General features: G+C 51.6%; 2 protein-coding genes across 2 annotated transcripts in view; one reads left to right on the forward strand and one right to left on the reverse strand.

Moving 5' to 3' along the window:
* LOC119107375 (protein furry) overlaps positions 1-23,533 on the forward strand; it is a gene marked incomplete at its 5' end in the record, with an annotated part of 43,807 nt that extends 20,274 nt beyond the window's left edge. The window contains 3 exon segments of the mRNA XM_037230808.1: positions 19,180-19,311; positions 19,450-19,485; positions 23,517-23,533. Of these exon segments, the coding sequence (XP_037086703.1) occupies positions 19,180-19,311; positions 19,450-19,485; positions 23,517-23,533 (185 nt within the window).
* Positions 7,318-12,249, reverse strand: LOC119108656 (neuropeptides capa receptor-like). The gene is made up of 2 exons (XM_037232273.1): positions 11,515-12,249; positions 7,318-7,734 (listed from the first exon to the last, which is right to left on the reverse strand). The coding sequence occupies exons 1-2, from the start codon at positions 12,193-12,195 to the stop codon at positions 7,438-7,440; spliced, it is 978 nt and encodes a 325-aa protein (XP_037088168.1). The 5' UTR covers positions 12,196-12,249; the 3' UTR covers positions 7,318-7,437.
* Positions 23,534-24,006: the final 473 nt, after the last annotated feature.

Genomic DNA, 24,006 nt, shown 5'->3' on the forward strand with positions numbered 1-24,006 from the left:
TGCAGTCTTTGCCAGCCTGAGCCGAATAATGAAGGCATAAAGCGACTCATACCCTCCCGCCACCAGTTCGTGAATCATAATTTTGTTGGCATTGTGTTCGCGTGGCAGCTTGCGCTGGAGCGCCCTAAGCCGAGCCGCTTTCAGCCCCTCATCGGTCGGTGTCCCTCATCCACGCCGTACGGGCGCTCGAAAGGCGAGCTCAACCTCCCCCGGCTGACTTCTGACGGGCTCTGCTGAAGAGGCTGCGGGAAGAGGTCGATTTTCAGGACATATTTGACGGATGGCTAATACGCGCCTGGGCGGGTCAATTTGACCCCCGCCGAAGGTTTTTCCGGAATGGTGTCCGAACCGCGCTGCGTAGCCGCGCCAAATTTTACGTGGCTGTAGACAATTAAATAGCGGATCGTTCGGTTTCACAAATTTAGATGTACCTTGGAAGGTCGCTGACCTACGGCAGGTCAAAATCAGACCATGGATTCGGGGAAGACAGTTTCTAGGGAATCGCTCAATCTGATGCAACAACGAAGTGTTAGACGAAGCCATATATCCCTGAGATACTTTCTTAGGCAACACAACAATTAAATGAAAAAAATCAATTGGCAGAGCGTCAGGTAAGGTCAAACCAAGATCATAACCAATCGTTTCGAATTTAATGATAACAGAAACCGCGTTATACATCCTCCATGGATTTCGTTCAAGTCAGAATATTACTGTCCTGAGGTGACCGAGGTCGACATTTTGTGTTGGGAACGCACTACCTGGCGTAATTTTTGTCGTTTATTCAAATACAAAACTCAAAGCAGTCTTACATAATTTTGGTGACCGTGACCTTTGAAAGGTCAAACAAGATCACTGACCTTAGGCGAGCATGTGTCTTTTCGCTTAGAACAGGTGCCTAGGTTCTGGGGGCACTTTGGATGTCGACCCAGGGTTTGACCTTGTTTGACCTTATTTGGCCCGAAGGCCATGACGTAGTAACCTGAAACTTTGTCTTAAGCGAGTTCACATGCAGGCCAACACGCCCTGTGAATTGGTGTCTCTAACCCATAGTCTCTGAGATTTCAGGGGGTTAAATTGATCCCCACCTGAGCGAAGGGTATCCAACCGGCCACCCGGACGCGTGTTAACTCTTGGGGTCCTAACAAAGCATTACAGAGTTATGGGTATTACTGCTGACATAAGCTGGTGAAATTAGCGTCATATATGTTGGATGCCATGGAATTGCGATTACTTTTATTATGGGTATTTACTTTAATTACTTTAACTTTTACGATTACGATTACGATACGATTACTTTAATTACGATTATGGGCATTACTGCTGACATAAGCTGGTGAAATTAGCGTCGTATATGTTGGATGCCATGGAATTGCGACTGGTTTTCTTTGCTAATGCTGAAGCGTGATGCATGAACATTTCATTAATAACACAGTATGCATGTGCCTGATGCTGATGCTCGAGATCACCGATCAACTACGCTCATGCTTTTTGCCTCTCAGTTCATAAAGTTGTGAGCAACGATCCGGCGTACCCATAGCTCCAGTTGTCCGTGTCATTGCATATGGGTTAAAACGAACGCCTCGGTGCTGTTAACACGTGATTTGCATTTGCATTGCGGGACCCTAAGCACCATTCCATCGCGTTTGAGATATTGGGTACATAAGGAAGGGCGCATTATCCAGCTAGGTCCTCCTTTAGCTTTAAACATCGGGGTCCACTCACGTAGAACTGTGAGATACGTGTGCGCCTCTGGTTCTTGCATCCGATCGCATCGCACGTGCTAACGACTGAACGCGGAACGAAATCTGGAACCAACTTACAGGGCAGTCTTGTTTCAGGACGTTCTAAACAAAAGGCTCAGATAGGAGGCCGTGTGCTTGGCCATGCCTCTCACTGCTGCGTGTTACACAGATGCTAAATGTTCAATTGTTCGTGAAGGGCATGTAACCGAATTCTTTCTTGACATATACATTCTCTCCATGAACGAAATCATGGCTGAAGAAAAAGTAAAACCAGTTCTTACAGGTTATGTTCGTTCATAGAAGCGATATTATACAATCTATGTCATATTATCTACCTTGAGTTTCTTGTTGAACTTTTCGATATGGTCTTGGTTAATTACTTTATTGAAGGTCCTCATGATCCTGACAGTCAAGGTGTTTGTATGAATCTTATATATAGCGTTGCATTGTCTAACTGGGCTAGGGCTATAGCTTTAGCCGAATTAGACTTTCAAACGCTCAAACGCTCCTTTTTTCGTAAACTAAAACACGATGTCTGACGTCAAACCTCGAGTTAATTTTTCTTCGTCAGACACTCGTTAAACGCTATAGCCGTTAGTTAACCTGCCTGTTCCAAAGAAGTTGAAATAATTTCCGGTGTGAGACCATCCGGACTTAGGCTAGACCAGTCTCCACTTGCAGTAAGGAGCTATGTGCGTGGTAATTTATTCATCTTTCAGCTTACTTTTCGCCGGCTTTATTTCCTTCACGTGCTGGGTAAATTCAGAAAGCAATGTCTGCAGTAGCACGTTTCATTTGTATTTTATGAGGTGTGTTCAGACTACTTCAAGGCACTTCGTAATGACATCAGCTCTGTCTTGGCATGTCAGGTTGACAACTGACCAGTACCTGAGGCCTGAGCTTGGCAACTGACCATTATCTCGTGACTGATCTTGCTGATGGCTTGGTTCCCGCCTTGCTCCGCGCGAGGCTAAAACATTGGTTGTTTCATTTGCACCGTAAGCAGGGCCAGTTTTCTTTTGATCTCACCTTGTTACCTCCTGTTATGATGTTGGTAGCAACGTACGCTCTTTGAAGCTGTGACGCACTGACTTCTGCGGGGTTCGTTCCAGCTGCATTAAATTTAGTTTCATTGTTCAGCGTACTATTTTACTCTAATCTGCGGGCTTGCCTAATGAGTGCACTGTATCGTTAATATAACAATGTTCTGGCACTCCGGTTGATCATTTACAGCAGTACGTTCTGGTACTTTCTTTACAGCTTCGGCCGCCAAGTGCCCGTCGGTCACTGGGCTAGTTGCTGAATTCCTGTACCTCGGCCATGCTTCTATCTGACGGGGGCGAATGTTAAGTTCCACTGTTGTACGGCCTAACGGGTACAACATCTGACATTTTTGATCCGGCCTCGTGGAGTGTATCTGGGGATCGAATCTACGTGTCTGGTGCAATGGAAGTACGCTTTATCCATGTACAAAGGCCATCAGCCAAGTGTCATCACCTTCAGTTCACATGCCTGCTTTGGGGGGAGGGGCTCATGCATGTATATGTTGAGTGTTTGGGATATTTTGGCCGTTGCCAAAGCACAGTATCGACCGTATTTCGTCCTCTGCCCCTTTTTCTTACTACGCTGCGCCGCCCAACCTATCTCACCTCGTAGGCACAAAGTTACTGGCAGTGACAGTGAGATCCTGACAGTTGCTGTGCTGTGGATTCGTAAGCTTCTGGCCACCGTTCACTCCTGCGATGTCCGTTTCACGTGGCCCCGAGTCCAACCCCGTCGGCTGACAGAACGCTCAGCCGTTCGGAACATGCAGCTGACCTCGGGTGACCCGAGCGTTACGGCTCATGCGTCATGACCGATCGCCGTGTCATTCGTTGGCGGCCGCGCTCTTCAGCACCGGCATGCGCCACAAACATTACCAACGGAGCAACCGTCGCTGAGGCAGGTTCGGCGCTTTTTACGCGACGTGAGCGTGCCGCCGTTCACCGCGTCAAACGAAAGGGGCCGCGCCTTTCATTCACCATCGCCTCGGCAACATCATTAAGCCAGCACGCCTCGCGCGCGGGGTCAATAGGACAAACATTCATAAGCGGCGGGTAATCTCGCGTCACCGTAATGCGATACACCAGAGCGCGCACGCCGCTCATGGAACGCTTACGAGTGAGCGTACATCCGCGAGAACGAACACAGATAAAGGGGAGCGAGCTATGACATCATTACAGCGATCAGATGATGTGCACGTCTTTCGGGCCCGTTGTTGTCTAACAGCGGTCGTTTTATCAGATTTTTTGTTCGGGATCGTTGCTGATGAAATGTAGCGAGACGGTCTAATGACTGGTGTAACTTCCTTATTTAACCCAAAATTACGGGAATATTTTGATTGACTAACACTCCAGACCTGCTTTGGTTGCATGGAAACCCATGTTCTGTGTTATCACTGTGACAGTAGTTTTTTGGCATTTGTTATGTGGCTAACAACCACGTTCCAGAGCAAACACCGGGTAGATACGTCTTTGTTGTTTGAGCTGAAGCAGCGTACGCTATTGTTTCTGACGGCGTTTCGACAAAGACCCCGCCTCTGAACAGCATCTGATCGTTCGGCTTATTGCGCCAGCGTGTGCGGTTGAAGAGGAGCGAGTCGCGGGCTGACCGAGCGCCGCTGCGAGCGAGACGACACAGGGCCGTCCGCAGAGCCAGACATCTTGCCCCCCCCCCCCCTCCCTCCCCGAGCGCCGCTGCGAGCGAGACGACACAGGGCCGTCCGCAGAGCCAGGCGTCTTGCCTTTGTTAGCCCGCTCCCGTCGGTGCTGGTCAGCTTACCAGCCGCATGGCTCCTGCCGAGCCCTGTGCCGAAGAAGCTCACATTGTAGACGTATATATTGTGACACATTGGTCGTGAAAGAAGTGTTAGTGTCCTTGCAAAGTTGTGTATCTTCAAGCGTTTAAATGTTTTGTTTGGATGCATTTTCGGGCCCGGGGCATTCTCGCACGAACCGTCAAAGATAGAGCAGTCCAAAAGTCCAGAAGATAGAGCAACGCCAACGCCCACCAGAATGAGAATTGCTTCAATAGTTCGCCATCTAAACGCGGCCAGCTGTTCCCAGCCTCACACTAGAGATGAACTCATACGGAAAAAGAGCAAATGAGCGATTCGACAACGTTCAGAACAACACGGACCGTTGGCCACCCAGACTGGCTTGATAATAACTTTCACACACATCGCCACATCTTACATGTCTTGTGACTTAAGTGTTTTGCAATTTTTCCATCAAACAGCCTACATTTGTGCTGCGCTGAACAACCTGAAATGTATCCATCCCACCTTTTACTGAATATAACATCACACCACCATCGCGGCGTGGCACTGATGCCGTGATGCTGCAGCGTAGCGAGGCAAAACCCGCATTACCGATCGCGATTTTTCGGTTTCCTCGAATGTTTACAGATGCTGAATAACAGTCTTCAGATCTGTTTTGACCCCGTCGCCCTCATCGCGGTGGTCGTTGCACGCAGCCCGTTGAAGAATGAGGTAATCAGAAACAGGCTAATGCCTTCGTCCTTGCCTTGTTGCGCTCGAGCCTGTATCGATTGAACGGCATGAATACCTGATGATGTGAGCGACGAGGATGGTTGTGGGATGCGCGCCACACGTAGCTAACGACCGGCAACATCGGTTGCCCTGACACCGCTGGAGCGGCGAGATCGGACGGACCGCCTGAGGCAGGGCCGCGCGGGTGGCGGCCGCCGCTGCTCCCGACTCCCCAGCCAACGGTTCCACTCGGACTGAGGCAGGGCCGCGCGGGTGGTGGCCGCCGTTGCTCCCGACTCCCCAGCCAACGGTTCCACTCGGACTGAGGCAGGGCCGCGCGGGTGGCGGCCGCCACTGCTCCCGACTCCCCAGCCAACGGTCCCGCTCGGACTGAGGCAGGGCCGCGCGGGTGGCAGTCGCCTCTGCTCCAGCCCCCAGCCTCCGGTCCCGCTCGACTGGCTGCCGTTGAAGGACACGTGACACGCGGCAGGAGCAGCCTGGCGATGGTGTCGGCGGTGCTGGCCACGGCCGCGGTGTCGTGACAGAACCACGATCGCGGCGCTGTCATTAGCTCGGTGTGGGAAACGTGTAAGGCCCATTTTGTACTGGTTGTGGTTGGCGTTCTTTGTGAGCTATTTTAGAAGCGTTTCCGTAGCAAATCGACTGTTCTGTGTGTAGCGCCCACACGCCGGCCTAATGATGGCTAGGCATGTGTCGACGTAAGGACAGCACAATAGCAGTCTATGCGTCAGGGCTCTGGCAGCCCGAACATGCGACCCGGCGTCTTGTGGTGCTTTCCTGGCCCCCTGCAGCGTCTTACCTGTGACACCACCGATTTGTGCTCGGTCGCGCCTGGACGCGCTCGACGCCGACTACCCCCCCCCCCCCCCCACACACACACAGGGGGCTGAGTTCGGCTTCAGGTTTGGTCTTTACTTAGAAGGTCCACTTAGTCCCGGCTCTCATCCGATAACATGTCTTTCCGAGTCGGATCTGGACGATTTGTTTTTAGTCACACTTCTTTCAGCCCTAACGCATCTCTGGCTGCATTCAATAGACTTGACTTTATTCCAGCTGCCATCTTTTCTTCTATTTTCAGAAATTGTTTTGCTTCCATTCCATCAAGGTTCAGTTAATCGTGGAGTGGAAGTCCCTGTGGCGACTCGTGCTTTCTTGCCCACGTTTTACTTCTCCACCGGAAGAAGCTGACGTCTGCCTGCACTTAGCAGTGGCCACAATGTACCCGTGCATTATTCAAAGCCCGCCTCCCAGCAAAGATCGGTTTGCGAATTCCCACAGAATACGGATTGCCCCCGAAGCGAACTGCGCCGGAATATTCGCAAATGCATCTGCGTTCGACTCGGTTCGGTGCCTTCGGGCCGAACGTTGCTCTCCAACATTGCAGCCTGATGCTATATCAGTCTGCCTCTTCCTTCCTCCCCCTCCCCCCCCCCCCCGCCGAGACAAAGCCGAGACCGGTCGCCGAAGTTGTTTGAATAAGAAGTGTGTTGGCGTCATATGACCAGGGTAGTCGGCGCGCCCTAAAGCCTAAATCATCATCACCATCATTATGGCGACGGCTCTCCGAACAGGCGGCGGCTGCTGACGGCGGCGCCGGCCGTGGTGCGTGTGATCAGGGCCGGCTGCCGCTGACGCATCACACGCAGCGGGTCGCGACGTCCAGCTGTAATGTGAGCCTGCTGACACCAACACGTACACACGCACACAACAGAGACGGCGACGGGCGGGGCGGCGCGCGCGGCCGCCGCCCCCGCGCTGACACTGCTACAGCTGTCGGCGCGGCCGCCAGCCTGGCCCGAAGGCGCCGGCGGCGGCCGTCCGGCGCCCGGCTGGCGGACTCGCGCTGTCCGTCTCCCGCTGGCCCGCCACCTGTGGCCGCCGGCCGCGCTGCCTCGCAGGGCGGCCGTGGCGTGCCAGCTACGACGTTCGCCGCGCGTCTCCGGACGCCAGGACGCTGCTCCGGCGTCGGGCGTGGGGCAGGCGGCCGTGACGTGAGGCAGACGCGTCAAACATGAACACGAGCCGGTCGGCCGTGGCGAGCGCGGTGCGACTCGCATGCCGTCGCAAAGTGAGCGGTCCGCACGGTCGGTGGTCGCCTGGTCGACGAGCCGGCCGACGACGGACGGGATGTGACTGGGCGCGACCCTAGAGCGGCGAGCCGCGTACCACAGGTCGCTTGGGCACGCCGCTGGCGCAGACGGCGCCGACCGAGCGGCGACAGCGGGACGTCAGCGGTATGTGCTCCGTCAGCGTCGAGCTGCTGCGCGAGGAGACGGAGCGGCGCGGCCCGCAAAACAGCGAGCGCACAGCGCGTCGGAAGTTCTGACCCGACACACAGTACAGCAGGAAGTTGATGCCGAAGTTGAGCTGGAACAGGCTGTTGGCGGCGGCCTGGGCGACCACCAGCCAGACGCTGACGTCCGGCGTCGAGCCGGTCAGTGTCTGAAACGGACCGGCACACGGTCAGACGTGCAGCGTCCGCGGCACGCAAACCACGCGGCACACTCCCAGCCGGCGATTCGCCGCGCTTTGGACGCCAGGTCGGAGCAAAATGCTCGTGACAGCGTCCTCGTCCAGCTGCAGCGGCCAGTGGCATGCGGTTAGTGGTACAGCATAAGTTAGCACAAGCTGCGGGTTCGATCCGCTCTATAATGTAGGCGACGTCGTGCAGTCCTTCGGAGGACGGGCTTTGAACCCACGTCAGATTTATTTTTTTAGAGGCGAGGGATCGCCAGCCCTTATGCGCTTTGTGCGCTGCGCTTGCAGCCTTTATACGTGACCGACATGAAAAGACGACCAGCACGGCTGACTGCGGCGATCGACCACTGCCAGGTGTGCCCCGGGGCTCCGGTCCGTGTCTGCGTTGGCGACGAGGACTGCCCTGTGGCTCTGTATCCTGTTGCCGCCAACGCTGCACCAGAGCGGCAGTCTCTGGGACGTGGCGAGCGGAGGCTGGGCGCTGCCGCCACTTCGGCGGTCAGGCCGCCGTGATACGACAGTGCTGGACCGTGTGTTACTCTGAACGCTGCTGCCTCCCCCGTCGAAAGCTACGTCTTTAAAAGTGTGGTGATAAAATGGATTAAGTAAAAAAACGCTCGAAATTTGTCACGCGCTGGCGGCACCCATGTACTGCCAACTTTTTCGGTTTGAATGCTGTCGCTGTACAGGAAATATCCGACCCGCCGACCACTGCATGGATCAGTTCCAGCTCCGCCGGCCGAGGCTGTTTGTCATCTGGCTTCAGCCATAATCTGGTAAATATCTGGTCTATACGCATTCTATGTACGCCCACAGTGATCCAGGTTCGGCCATTGCCGGTGCTGCGCTTTCCCCCTTGAATTTGTTGTGGCGTATGCTTCAATGTGATTGATTCTTCGGCTGAATGAACGTCAGAAAAATGCCGGTTGCTGATTGTGCGGCAAACGGAATTCATCCTCATTCGAAAACGTAACGTATCATACGGGAAGCTGTTACGTAACTAACAGCGAAGGGTCCTTTCAAAATCCCCAGACTTGTGGTCACAATCTAATCGAATGGAACCGGCAGGATGTCCAGCGCCAGGTGGTTGTAATGGCTACCTGACAACCGAAATTGTTTTTCACCGTGGATCCGCGTCGTGTCTATGTATGTTGATGTGAAATGGGCGCAGTTTAAACATTTAGACACAGCAATGTTGAAGAAAAATTAATGCGTCGTGCACGAAAAAATAGTCGTAAACTCTAACGATTTTTGCGGTCTGGATGAAAGATTGCTTTACGACTTTCGCCGCACTGTCGAGCTGCATGGGAAAATCCCGTATGCGTATCGCACGTTGTTTGCCTAATGATCTGTTGACACGGACGTCTTTTCATGTGCGTCGTACTCGTATCAATAGCAGGTAACGCCAGAAGAAGTGGTATGTAAAGACACCCGGGGGTGCTCAAATGGGGATGGAAATGGCCTGTTCATTGCAATTGGAGATATTAGGCCTCAAGGCCCAAATGTTCGCTGAAATCGTCCTTAATGTTTAGGTACACAAGAGAGCTGCAAGTGACAACCACCTCTAGCCGGCTCAAAAGGTTGTGATAAAAGCTGCCAGCTAAGCATAACACAAAAGGCGCGATTGATTCCCTCAGGGAGACTTAAGGCGAAACATATGGCTAAATGCTCGATTTATTAGCACGAAGCGCTAGCGTGCGGTAAGTATGCAGGTTGGGTGCAAAAGTGCCAGGTTGCGCGGTCAGAAGTGGAAAGCTAGCAGATCATTATCACCAAATCCAAAGCGCGAAAACACCAAATCGATTAACACCCCGTGGCTTAGTAAGGGAAGGGGGAGGCAATGAGGCAAAGACCCTTTCTAGAGTCCAGGCTTGCCCCCCCCTTCCCCCCCTGACGGCTTAATGGGCCCGCTGAGGCCGGGTACCATCGGATGGGCAGGAGCATCTGTATAGGCAAGCTGGAGCCCCTCACAACTGCAGTTGGCTGTTTTACAAGAGGACAATGTGATCTCTGCAAACAGGGCTCAAATTACAGGCTGGCTGGATAATTCTCCAAAGGTTCTTTATGAGGGCCCATACCGGCCCTTTATGGGCTAAACCTGGCAGCAGGTGATCCTAAACGTTCCTTCAGTAGGCCCCTGGTGCCCTGTAAGGGCATCCGTCAGATCGGCAGGAGCACTTGAAAGGCGAGCAGGGCCTATAAAGACGGCCAGTGATCGGAATCGACTCTGTTGGTTTGATAAAGCGGCCGCACCGAAGTGTAAGTGGCATGCAAGCAGAGGCTAACACGTGACCTTTGTGATCAGGTGTGAAAGCGGTATGCTTTTAAGCAGGCTAAGAGTGTATGGCGGATCCGTCGTTCTGTCCCCTCAGTCCAGATCCTTCTGAATCCGGTCCGATACAATCCTAGTCCGGGATGCAATCCTAGTCCGGGTCAGTCTGAGACTGACCTAGACTGTGGTGGTCTTCCACCCTCCATGTTACCTCATGAGATGCGCATGGCGGGCTGGGCAACAAAGACGCAGATATGAGGAAACCAGTTAGATTGTCACGAAAGCAAAGCTGTTGTTTCACCCCAGTCGTTCGTACACCATTAGCTCTGTGGGCAATAATGGACCTTGGAAAATGGTCATTACGAACCGCGGTACCTGGCTGCACAAACAAATGCGACATCATCATTCTTCAGCCGTCGTTTTACGCGCATGGCATGACGTTAACTACATGGCCCTCCATTTGTCATGAGGATCAGACTTGCCCCACGCCCCGGGGCGAAATTCTGTTGATGCCGCTGCAGAGTTCGACCAGTGGCTGCGGGTTGGGAAGGTTCGCCTGTGCAAAAAATCGTTTTGACCACCATCCTGCTTAAAAAACTTTGGGGCGACGCCTCAGGCGTCTGCTGAGGGGGGCGTCGCTTCATGTGTCTCCTAAGGCGGGTGTCGTCCCGGGCCACGGACATACCGTTCAGGTGACGTTATCGCGAGTGAGAAACCATTAGCGTAGTGACAAGGACGTACATGTACGGCTAGGAACATAGTTACATAACAGCCTTCTGCGTGCGGTAAAATGAGGATGAAATTAATGACTGGTGTTGCGGGTAAAGTGCTGCCGCTGGTGGGCCGCGAAGAAATAACCGCAGATAGGTTATGCGTGTCTAGATCAATGAGCTCCATCTGTGAGAAGTTGTATATTAGTCTCGGAATTTAGGTCAATAAGCAAGGCGTTTTGCGTCGAAAGATCCTGAAAACAGCTCCCAATTATGTTCTCTTCTCTGTTCTGTTCTGTTCTCTTACGATTATGTAGGCAAGAACCTTTCCCCGAAATAAAGTGGCAGATCTGCAGTGCAAGGTAATTCGGGCAAGTTTCAGCGCCAGCCAGTGATGGATTATACATTTGTTCATTATCTGCGTCTGCTAAAGCGCAGATATTGTGTGCCGCGTGCGATAGTCTGTGATGTTAACTTCATGGTCCGCTAGAAGTCCTGCACGTTATCTGGAAGCCTGGCCCATCAACACAAATGACAACGATTGCTCCATGAGGTCGACGTTGAATCTATGCTGCCTGTTCAGGTCTGAGCTAGGCGCCCCAATGGGTGTCCGTGTTCTCGCTGGCTGACCGGCTTACTGTCTTGCAAAGCCCAATGGTGCGACAGCGGACATGTTTCAAGACATGTACCGAACTGAAATCTCCCCGCCTCGAACGTAAATCATCGCCGACGTCCGCCCCGGGTCGCGGCGGCGCTACTCACTGCGATGAAGGCCCAGATGCGCATCACGTAGAAGGGCAGGTTGAGCATCAGGAAGACAGACGACACGATGAGCAGCATCTTGGTGATCTTCTGCTGGCTGTTGGCGCGCGGCGTGCCCTGCTCGGCCGATGTGACGTACATCATGCGCCGCACCAGCTCCAGCCGGCAGATGGCGCGCGCGATCTGCACGTTCAGCAGCACGATCAGCAGGAACGGCAGCACCAACGTGGCCAGTACGTCGGCGCCCATCAGCCAGAAGCCGACGCTCGGGTAGCGGTCAAAGTCCACGTCGCAGACCACCTGGTGGCGGTTGGCGATGGCCGCCGGCCGAATGATGACCAGCGTGTACGTGTTGGAGACGGCCGCCACCGCCGTCAGGCCGCCTACCAGCAGTTTGGCGCGGTGCACCGTGCAGAAGCTGGGCCGGTGCAGCGGGTAGCACACGGCCACGAACCGCTCCACCGTGAAACCGACCACAAACCAGGGACTGAGGAAGCTGCAGCAGCTGGCCACGTACTGCGTTAGCTGGCACACCACCGGCTGCACGAACAGCGGCACATCCACGTTCTCCAGCCAGGCGACCAGCTGGGTCAGCAGGAAGCCGGTGTCGCTGGCCGCCAGCGCCGACAGGTAGTAGCTGGACGACTGGCCACGCAGCTTGGTCAGGAACAGCACCAGCATCGACGCCACGTTGCCTCCCGTGCCGAGCACCACGATCAGCGGCGTGTAGTAGAACTGCAGCGGGTCAAGCACGTGCTGCAGCGTCTCCAGCTCGGATGGCATCTGTGTGCCGTTGGCGGCGGGGGCCAGCGACTGATTAAGCATCAGCGCCCTCATCGCCGGCGCCGCCTCGCCTCCGTCGCTGTCCATGGCGGTGTGCAGCTCCTGAGCCTTGCTCGCGCGCGGGCGGCGAGCGCCGGGGCAGCAGCAGCGCGGGTGTAGGGCCGCGGTGCGCGTCCGTGCCCCGCCGGCCCCGACGGAGCAGTGTCGGCCCCGACGCGGGACGTCGTCTCCCGCTGTCGGCGCAGGCGTCGGCGACGGCGGTGTTGAGACGGCGCGCTGGCGCGCAGCTGCTGGAAACTGGCGCCAGATGGGGACCGAGCAACATCCGTCCAATGCCAGCCCCGGGGGCCTCGTGGAGTGGCCAGGAACGTGTTGATCTGATACACCTTCATATCTGCGCTCACCCTATTACGGCTCACGTGTGGCGGCATTCGGCACGAGGCGGGCTAGAGGGCTACTTATGCCGTCCGCTCTTGTGCTCCTGCTGGGCTTCTTGACATCCCCCGCCCCCATTCACACCATATGTGATCAAGATCATGCATTAGTCACACTTCCCCGCCGCGGCGCTGTGTGGCCAGACATTCCATCATTCGGACGCACGGACGGACGGCCGCCAATCCATCATTATTCCCCGAGCCACTCCAAGGCGTATGCCGCCTGATGAAGCCACGCCGAAACTTATCGCCGCGTTTGTTTGACCAATTCACCTGGGATGACGCAGGGTGGTGCGGATTGAACTTTGTCATATTGCTCTGACCTTGTCACGCAGCTGCTCTTGGATGTGGAACGCTGTTCTTTGTTAAAGACGCCGACTCTGTCGCTGCTGACCATGTGTCGCGCCACCTCAAGTTACGACGTAAATAATCGTTGCAACCGCGGCACCCGCCGTGTCACATCTGCGTGACGTTGAAATGTTGCAAAATCTCTTTGATTCCTTAATGCCGTCCACAACTATGTAGCATGACGTCTCGATACAAGGCTCAAAACTAAATGCGTCTCGTGCGCCATATGTGTACTTCTTGAGCTCTGGCCGCGATTGATTTCCGTCAACTAAACTTTGCTCTGGCGGCGCAGGCTGACCCGAACCGACTTTTCGCCGGCTTTTCGTGAAATGTTGGTTGGGAACGCGGGAAAACGGTACAGGGACGCAACCACGATGGAAGCAAAAACACTTTGAAGGCATGTTATTGATAAGCGCTGGCAGTGCATCGCACCGCTGGCGGATGTTCAAACCTGGCCACTTTAGAAGAGGCTAATCGCTCGCTACCATTGGAAAAGCAGCACCATGGAGCGGCTCAAGCTAAGCAGGCTGATCAGTAGGCGCCAGACACTAGTCCGCAGGCCACTGCCAGAAACGCCTTTAATAATGTATGAGGACCTATTCCACATATGGCGTGTTGGGGCAAAAATAAAAATCGTGGTGATGCCCACCTACGTGATCTACAGCTTTTGCCACCGGTGGTGTTGCAACTGGTGCTGGTGGCCCGCACTGTGGAGTCATGTGACGTCAGAGCCCAATCTGCTGTCTCCACAGACCTTCCCTGGTGGACAGACATGCTTTCCGGTTAGGCAGAAGTCGGGGAGCAGGAGCGGGCGGTAATCATGCTGTCTCCGATGACGGCGGAGTTGACTTACGGGCGCTCATACACGTGTGGTTTGGGATGGAAATAATGGGATGAGACATGGATCGTCTCATCAGTGGAGCCCTGTTTGGGGCCACCCATAAAGGTTTACCCGTAAGCGAGTTGTTCTTAACGTGCGCTGACACGCGTGAAAAAGCGTGAGAAAAGTATGACGCGTGGAATATACCCGAGATGCTCAAATGCCCATGTTCAAATTGATGTAGAAGACGGCTGGCTTCGTAAGGTTCAAATGTCCGCTTCAGTAGTCTTGGAATCTTCAGCAGTGCGAGAAAGCTGTTGCCGTTAAACCACTACTTATCCTCTACACATGTGAAAAGAATAGGTTGCGTGCTAGACATTCAAACCCACAACCAAACTTCTTTGGTTCCTTGCTCTTATCCACAGTGATCAGACATGAGATAAGACGTAACGTGTGGTTGTAGCTAAAGCACTAACGATGGCAAATCGTGAAACATGGCGGCTCATGAAGACGGAGTTGTTACGCCAAGGCTGCCGTGGCAATGTGCCATGGTAGTCATACTAGCCATACCGGACTGACAGAGCGACGCTTTTCTATCAGTGTACGCTATATCATCCATATCGCAAAAGGAAATTGGAAAACATACACCATGAAAAGCACCGCTCACCAGTCATGATGTATGTGGATGCTCTATACGTAGTCCCAATGAACTGCTGAAAGGGGGTAGGAGCATTGTATAAATCTTGACAGCACGCATATGAGACGAGACTTATTGAAAGATCACCATTCGGAGTGAACATGTTTATGATGCATGCCAATCACGAAGCTAGGGACTCAAGTCGGCGTGAGTATAAAGGGAGTACTCGACATTTGTTTGGGGTTTTGAACTGGGATACTCATTTTGAAATCATTTGGGGCAGTCAAAAAGCCATGAAATTGAAAGGCTTGAAATCCTCTGGTTTCTGTACTGGATGTTTGCGAACTTGTGCACACTTTTTACGTACTATTTCAACTTCACGCAGGCATGCATGACGCCATGGCAACGTCGACGTGAATACTGTCACCGCGGTGGCCATGAAGTGCTTAAGACCAGGAAAAATATGCTCATTGAGTTGTTCGCTTATTGGGTACGTCAGCACGATTTCTGGCATGAATGTACTTCAGTTAGCCCTCAATCAATTAAGCGTGTTCTGTGCAAATTTTGAACACGAATCACGCGCTGTGTTGCATGGTGCAGGAATTTGTGTAAAGGTACAAATTATGAAGGAAATAAGACTGGGAATCGAATAACGCAAGCAAAGTGTCACAACCGAGTATGTGAATGTAAGTAAATGATATACAACCATAGATAAATATGCAAGCACACCACAAGAAAGCCAAATCCCGGCACACGACGATATTCGGTTCCGCAAACACGCTCCAGCAACACGCGGCCACCTCTCGGCAAGTTAAACACTAAAAGTGGGTCAGTCCGTCCGCTACAATGGCAATTCTTACACGGCCATTATGGAAGCCACTCAGACGTCATAAAGATGTTGCACGACGTAATCAAACGATGTGCTGTACGACACATTTGCTGGATAGGGAAATTTTGTTGTCTAGGGCATTTTTCTGATGATCTAGTGCTTACCTCAATGTCTCCAACTGTGAAATATTTCATTAAAAGCCTGCCCACTCCAGTAAGATGCAACAGAATCGTGCACCACCACATCATTAGCGGATACATTATCCCCGCCTGTGCCAAGCGCGAATGAGTTTCCCGAGAGCTTTTGAACCAAGCGGTGGTGTGAGCATGGATGTCACCGATCCAAGAAGAGATTGCAGTTCAGAGGGCGTCCTCGACGCAACCTTGACTGCTGATGGAAGTTGAGCGTGAAGACGGCTTCCGCTGCCATAATCTTTCCTGCCCTTACAATGCGCTCATCTCAGAAGGTGAAAACCTTACCAGCGCCGACGACTGTGGTCACGAAATAGGTGTAGCATGCGTGGAAACAGACCGGAAAGAGACCCAGCCCGCACAAGCAGATCAAATGAAGCGTAGTGCAGTCACTGCTCTGTACTATGATGGCACAAGAGGAGGAAGGTCTTGGGATAATATCTAAGCGTCCCGAAACACGATAGCACACCTAATAACCAACGATTTCTGACGCGGATTGAAGCTTTGGTGCTCGTTTCTACGGGTATTAATAAGTGGATCGTTTTCCATCATGTCGGCGAGCTGCAGCTGATGGGTTAGGAAAATTGAAGGATGATAGTGCACGAAAATAATGTTGACGTGTTTTCATCTGTGATGGAAAAGCACCAACACCGCAATGCGTGACGTAGTCTTAGAGCAACTTAGGCTGACGAGAGGAAATAAGCATTTTGATATGTACCACTGCACAGATTCAAACGGAAGGTGTGCCAGAACGCGTGCCGAGCTGATTGGTGCTGATCATTAAATGCAACTGTAGGATCAGTAGATCAGTATGTGACAGTGTAGACCGGTGCGATGCCAGACTGTACGTGCAGAGAGGCAAGCCCACTGGTTGGTGGTGGTGGTAGGTTGGTGTTTGAGGGAGAGTCAGCTTCCGGGCCATTTTGCGCCCGATACCTGCCAGATGCTTGGACCAGGTTGGGAGGTAATGAGCATGCAATTGCACGCGCTACTTTCTAATGGATAGTTTCGAAACGATAGGCATCAGAAAATGCCGTCTAGTGCCAAAACAATCACTGACCTTTAACGCTATTTCCTGTTGCGCGAGTTGGGTATCGATATATAAGCATTTTTGACCCAAGTGGGCTCTTTTTAGCCAGTGGTACCACGTTGCCGCCCAAGCGACTGGTTCTAAGAGAAAAATGCATTTTTGTCAAATCCTAGCGCGTGTACAGATGGTTTCATGCCCGTTCTTTCGCCAGTAATATTTGGTTTATACGGGGCTATTGAGTTATACGGAATTGGTAGCGTCCCGCACAATACTGGTCGAGGTGATCCGCAATGTCTGCATTCGTCGGCGCTGAGCACGCATGTTCTGTTGGTGTCTTTCCTAGTTGGCAAGATCGGCCGCTAATAAGGGCACCGCTGATAAGTACCGGCGCCGAGGCATTGTCCGTTTTCTATCGGTCAAACCGTGTTGATCCTGCGTCGCTGCGACTCCAGGCTGCCTTTAAATGGAGTCCGTCTGAACTCGACGTCTGGCGGTTTGGTGGCTGAAGGCAGAGAAACCCGTTTAGTGTGGTTTCTGATATAAAAGCCAAGCGCGCCTCACACAGTAACCAGAATTCTGGCAGCGGCCAGGAGTTTGGCGCTGCGCCAACTGACCCGCGGTGACGGCATCCGCCAGGCGGGAGAAAATACGGCCGGCCAAATTTTATTAAACACTCGGCGCCCCTCTCCTAATTGACAAACAGCCGCTTGACAGTTCGATGGCGTAGTGGTGCATGCTCCCTGTCCGCTTGAAGGTTCTCCCCCGCCATCCTGTGGTGACGGTGTCGTGCGAGACCTCGACTCAGTTCGCCCGCGGGTGGGCGCCGCGAGCAAGCGTGCTGTGTACCGCACCACATGCCGTCCTGTAGTGCTTTGATGCTGCTGTGTTCTCGGAGGACATGTATATTCCGAGCTGCCGACGTGAAGCAACATATGACCGGTCAAATCAAGTTCAGAGCCCATGGTCTGACCATGCTGGACAACGGAATCGGAAGCATTTGCTTCTGTATTGATCGTGACCAACTGATTCAGACATTAAGGATGGTGTCTGGTCTTGCTCGGAGTGTCATTTGAGTTGGTTGTGACCAACCGATTTCCAAAAAATATCGAATTTTGGGTCCATATTGGTGAATCAATAAAAATTAAAAATGAAGTTAGCCTATTCACCTGTCTGATTTTCTTGGTTTATATTTCGTTCATAATCCAAGCTGCTTACCCTCTCAAAAAGGGCCTGCGACGGCGAGATTGGCGCGGTCCATAGCTGGCGTCTGTATGAATCATGCAGTGATTACTGGGCTGGGTGATTTATGCACATCTCCCCAATATTTTACAGTGTCTGCTCGCTGAGGCCTGACGTTAATGATGCAAAATCACCACGGAAGTGGTGGGTGCGGGGCTTGCGCTCGAGTACACGTGACCATTGGACGCGGCGGTGTGCATTTATTAGAGTGCGTGCAGTCCAGTTCCCACAGTACAATCCAGTTGACACAGCACAGCGGTAGAATACGTGTCCTGCTTTGCAGTCCATTCTTTTTAATAGTATGCCACCGTGACCTCGACTTGCCAGGTCTGGATTGAGATTCAGTCCGTGCCGCACAGGTTTACATTTTATCAATGTTATACTTGCAGTCTCAATCGCACGGATAGGGCTAAATCCAGGTGATGTTAGGCTACTACAGGAGCGTCGGGGCCGGAGTTTCGCAAAATGTGTGGGAAACAGTGAAAAAGGCCCGATCTGCCCCCAAAATAACTAACAAATAGGTTTCTCCATGGATTTTGCCCACTCTCTACCAAAAGCCGCGGACGGGCGGGGTGCTGAAGAAGCCCAAGTTAGGGGGGTTTGGGGGGGGCTGAAGTCCCTCCAACTGAATAGGAATCTACATCCCTGACAAAAGCTACAAATAATCAAACAGTCTGTTTGTATTCAGCTTCAAAATATTGCAGCGCAACTTTTAAAGGGTTGCCTCGGCGCTGTCCTTTCCCAAGGCATGTTGAGGATCTGCTGGTTAAAGCAGCTGACCGAAGGTGGGAAAACCTTTGTATGAACACCCAAAAGTGCTCTGGAAACTTATGACCAAACGGTTTCAAAACGCATGCAGACGGTTTCTCCCCGAATCTGGCCCACGTTTCTCTCACAGTTAGGTGATGGGTTGAGCCCCCTCCCCCCCCCCCCCCAAGAAGAGAGAAGGAAACTATAATCTTGTTTGTGCTGCGTGTTGCTGAAAGCTTGGCTGCACTGCGATGAATGGTTGCAAATATATTTCAATGCCGCCAATAGGTGTGACCGGCCGGGCCGAACCGTTGAAGAAACACCTCGATCAGTCGGCGTTAAGACTGCAGAGTATATATTCTCTCGCGTAATCACTCATTGGGGAGACAAGGCGACTTCCAGCGCAGCTTTAGCTGCTTGTTGATTTTTGCCCACACTTTTCATGCAGGCAGCTTTGTCAGAGACGTTGCCCAGTAAGGGGTGACCCCACTAGAGCGGTCGGCGTGTATGTCTGTGCCGTCTGCATCGGTCTGTTTGTTGCGGGTTGGTGCAGGCCGCACCACACCCAGGGGCCGTTGGTATCGTTGGTATTGTGTCGCTGCAGATGCGGAGAAGCAACGCCGCGAACAAGGCACCTTGGACGCCCAGTTGGCGGCCACGTACTCGCGCTCGCAGATGTTCCTCTCCAGACAGCTGGCGCAGCTGCACCCGGAGCTCACCATGCCAATGTTCTCAGGTGAGTTCATATAGCTCACCATGCCAGTGTTTTCAGGTGAGTTCGTACAGATCACCAGTGTTCTCAGGTGAGCTCGTACAGCTCGCCATGCTCATGTCTCAGGTGAATTGACACGGCTGACCATGCCCATGTTCTCAGGTGAGTTCATACAGCTGAACATGTCCATGTTCTCAGGTGAGTTCATACAGTTCACCGTGCCCGTCCTGCATGGTGTCCCCGCGGAACTAACACTTTCGTACGTGTTATGAGGTGAGCCACAGCACTCACCATTTCGTACGCCAGGGTGAGTTTGCTAAGTTACGCAAACCTGTGTTGCCAGTTGGGTCCACGTAGGTCCCCATGGCTACGTTCTCAAGTGTACCCTTCGTCTTTTCATGCGAGAGGCACGTTGGCTGTCTGATTCGCCCTTTCATGCAGGGTGCCCTTTCTTTGAAATGCCATTGGTTGCTACAAAATTTGAACTGAGCACGTGCCAACCAACTCGCTAACCAAATTTGGGCTATCGGATTGAAATATTGGTCAAGTATCTGATGAGTTCGTTATTCAAAAACGTTTGCTGATAAAACGTGTGGAAAGCCGTTCATGCTAAGGACATGATGGTTCTGCAAATTCTTAAGTCAATTTGATACCATTTTTATGACATTTTGTTGCCTCTTAAGTGTTTGCTTGTTTTGATTGCAACGAAGTTTGATGATTTCGTTTTTTCAAGAAAGAGTGAAATCGATTCCGAAAAGCAGCGTTATATTTCAGTGAAGTCCCGAGCACCGTACATGCGACCGAATTGGCACTGGTGTTGAGTCATGACACCAGATAGTGAAACGCTGCTACAGTGAAAGTATCACTAACGTGCTCGGCTCCTTTTTGGCCCGCTCGAGCTCATGGTATGGCTAAGACTGGTTCTGGCTGGGAAGAAACGACGGCGAGTGAATCAGGATTGTGAGTTCAACTTTTAACATGTCAAAAACCAATTTTTTGGTAGACCCAGTACCTTAAAAGAAATTAGCAACAGCGTTTTTTTTTAGTTAAACACATCTTGTTTTGGCATATATTTTGCTGTATTTGATGTATTTCGGATTGTAACAAGGCTGTTCGTTAAGGTATTGTAATTTTGAGAATTTTTGGTCGTAACATGGGCGCCCCCTCGAGGCGAGAACGTAAACGCTGCACGATCGATTATGGCAGCTAAGTCCGTGACGTTATGGCTGCAGACGTAAAGTGACTGTAGCTCAATTTTCTAGAGTATAATGCAAGTGATAAGCTACTTTTCGGATGATAAGTTTCTTCTCGTTCCTGGAAAGGCGGAACATAATCGTTTTGCTAAACGTGAGATCGCCTGTCCATAAAAACGAGCAGCAATCTCATGTAAAGCTCGCAGGCTCGCAGGTTTATTATATTGCATCAGTCTTTGTTGTGGCCCTCTTTACCGATGTTCGGCACGCCTGGCATGCCACAGCACGTGTGCCACGCACGTGCACGTATGTCGCTGCCGGCCAAAGCCGGCTGGCACGCACGCCTCCCGCTTGAACTCATCTATGCGCCTGCCACCTGCACCCGATTGCCGCTGATTGCTTGCAAGTTGATGTAGTCGGCAAAATAAACTTGCCAACTCGCCGACCCCACTTTAACGTCCGCTGTAATTGGTTTGGCACGGCTGACTGAATAGCTCGACCGCCCGGAGTTTTTGTTTAACTTTGTGTTGGATCCTGGAGCTCTCTTGCGCTTCTTTTCGAAGTCATTCTTCTAAGTTTTTAAACCTTTCTAAAGTCATTTAAAGTGATTTAAGTCATTTAAACCTTTCGAGGTGCCTAAAGTCATTTAAACCTTTCGAGGTACCGAAAGTCATTTAAACCTTTCGAGGTACCCACAAAGTCGGCAGGTCTGCCAGCTAAAATTATTTTCTGCAGGTTTTTCTTTTTACTGTCTTGCCGGTCAAAACTAGCACGCACTGACGGAGGCTCAGACAAGTACAATCTCTCAGGTAATCTACTGCATTACGATACTGCTGCCCAAATGCGTTCTAATTTTTTGGAAGTGCAGGAATTGCACACCGATGCAGCAGTAAGATCAAAACGCATGACATACTTGCCCCAGTTGGCACATAAATGTGCATCCGAGCCTGTGGCCTGTGTACTCTGTGGCCAGTGGTCATGGCTTGAATGATCTGTAACTGCTGCTTCTACACCTAATTGTGCCATACTTTCTCTCAGAGGCATTGGTTCGTAACCCAGCGCAGCACATGTGCAACACACACATTTCGTGCGAATAAGCTGTCAAGGTAATAATATAAATAAAACCTTATGGTGATTTAACGACCATCTATATACCTGGTGTATTGCTCTTGGTGCATCGAAGTTCGTTGAACTGTCAGGATAATGGACGAATCAAAATCTTATTCTGAAATAACGGCTATGAATATGTCTGGCATGCACGTCACATGCATGAGTGATTATGAGGGGTTGCAACTGATGAACGCAGGCCATTTCACGTGTTTTTTTTTTCTAGATTTGAGCTGTTTTCATTACAAGGTTGTTGAGGCTGTACAAGGAAGTTTCAATAAAAGCTCACTCGGCGTTTGATCTATGGCGTAGGCAAACACTGCAGTGGAACGGAAATGCCTTCTTAGCAGTCTAGTGGCACAAACTGAAAATGCAATCCTTCATTTTCTAAGCGTCTGTGAATTGAGAAGCTACACTTAAGTCATTCTTTCTTACAAGTTCTAAACCCACATCCGTTGCATTAGGTGAAAGTAGTGCAAGCAGGAGGGGTTCCTTTGGTTCATAGATAGGCATTTATTTTTTTTCTCTGCCTTCAGGTCGTACTGCATGAATTGATGGCGTCGGCGAAATGCATTAGTTTTCTTGGAATCTGTTTCATTAGTTTCTGAATCATTAGTTTTCTGGAATCTTATAATCTGAATCTGAATCAAGCGTAGTTTCATGGTGGCATGTTTATGGACATGCTTTTTGGCATGCTGATATTTAATATGTTTGTTTGCTAGATTGATGTTGAGAGCAGTCCACTTGCTGGAATTTTTTCGGCTATTCTGACAAAGCGCATTTTTCACAAGACAATGACTTTCTCTTTTGCTGTGCGCTGGTCAATAGAGGCACGGTGTGTTCATTAACGATGCTCAATACGAAAACTATGTTATATTGTTACGCTTCTTTCTCCGGTGGCTCACGACATACTTTGCTGCGCATGAGCTGCTGCCAGACTCTGCCAGTTTTTGCTACTCTTGGCTTATCCCAGCCAGTTTACCGGGAAAAACTGATTGGCGGAGGCTGTTTCAGCCGGTTGCTGGTGGCGCCGCTGAGTATCTCCGACACTTGTTTGGTGCCGCCTCGCTCCGCCACTTCATCGCAAGAGTCTCCGGCCGGTCTGCGCGCGCTTCTCGAGGGCTTCACTTCTTACTGTCGGCGATGGGGTGGCTGACTGTTCGAATCGGCGCAGATTGGGGACATATCTCCGGTTGTGCGACTGCCCGTGGGGTTGAACTGCGGCCCGTTTACACATACCAAGGTCAAACAAAGAGGCGGCTCTGTTGGAGCAGTTTGCATTGCTTATGTACGCCGTGGGTCATAGATGAGCTAAGTACTGCCTCATCTTTCACTTTTCGTCCATTCGACGTAGTGGGTCGATTGGCAGATGACCCGATGATTGATAGATGACCTGATGCGCTCGTAAGATATTGTAAGTACGAATTTCGCCAGTTCCTTTAGTTTTTAAAATCGATAGGAATAAACAATGCAAAGCAAAGGTTTGAAGGAGCTAGCTTCTAGAAGCAAACGAGCGCAACAAAACATAAGTTGCAGGGCTCATAGTCGAAACCCATGATCGTGCGACTACCCTCGGTTTGAGTAACCTGTCCAAACTACTGTGGTCGCCCCCGGCTCATTAACAGATACCTGGGTCTAGTGTAGAAGAGGTCCCAGTCGGCACCTTGAAACGTATAAACCAACTCCAACCGGTTCTCATGCGTGCATCATCTGACTGGCAAACGTGACGTAAGAATGGAAACTGGGCTATAACTCACACTGCGTATGGGGTGGAATCCATGCCGTTCTTATGCCGTTCGAAGAACGCCACTTCTGTGTTACCTGCCGGAGTGCAACCAGTAGATCTGAAGAAGCAGATGAATATGAAACATGCGTGCGTGAGGCTGAAGTGACCCATTGCGCCTGTCTCACGAAATGTGCGTCAAACAGGAGGCTGCATGGAGTAGCCGGCTGGGTAATTTGTGTTGTAACCCGTTACGTACAACACACGTAACGTAACGTGTGTTGTAGCGTAACCCGGAGCTTTAAGCTCCTTCATGCTGACATGTTTGGAAGCGAATAGGGCGCTCCGAAACTATCCATGATATGTTGGCGTCTTAGTGGCGTCGATTCCACTGGCTGCTCACTTGCAAGATTACCAAGTAATTGTGTTCGATAACTTGAACCGGCGTCATTGACTGCAGACGGTGCTATTTGCTTGCAACCTCAATGGGTTGTCGATGCTTGACCCGCTCAGTTTAGTGAAGCCCTTCCCCGGATAATAGCCTATGTCAGGATTCTAGCCCGTGCCCAGCCCTTTGAAAAAGCTGCATGGCATTCGTGCATGGCATGGCATTGATTCAAGCGTATTTCACTTCAAATGACGGGATGTGAATATAAGTGGATGACGGCGGGTGAACTCTATGGGCGCTGCATGGTC

Source organism: Pollicipes pollicipes, unplaced genomic scaffold (assembly GCF_011947565.3).
Source record: "Pollicipes pollicipes isolate AB1234 unplaced genomic scaffold, Ppol_2.1 Scaffold_6686;HRSCAF=7923_pilon_pilon_pilon, whole genome shotgun sequence".
Lineage (NCBI taxonomy): Eukaryota > Metazoa > Arthropoda > Thecostraca > Pollicipedomorpha > Pollicipedidae > Pollicipes > Pollicipes pollicipes.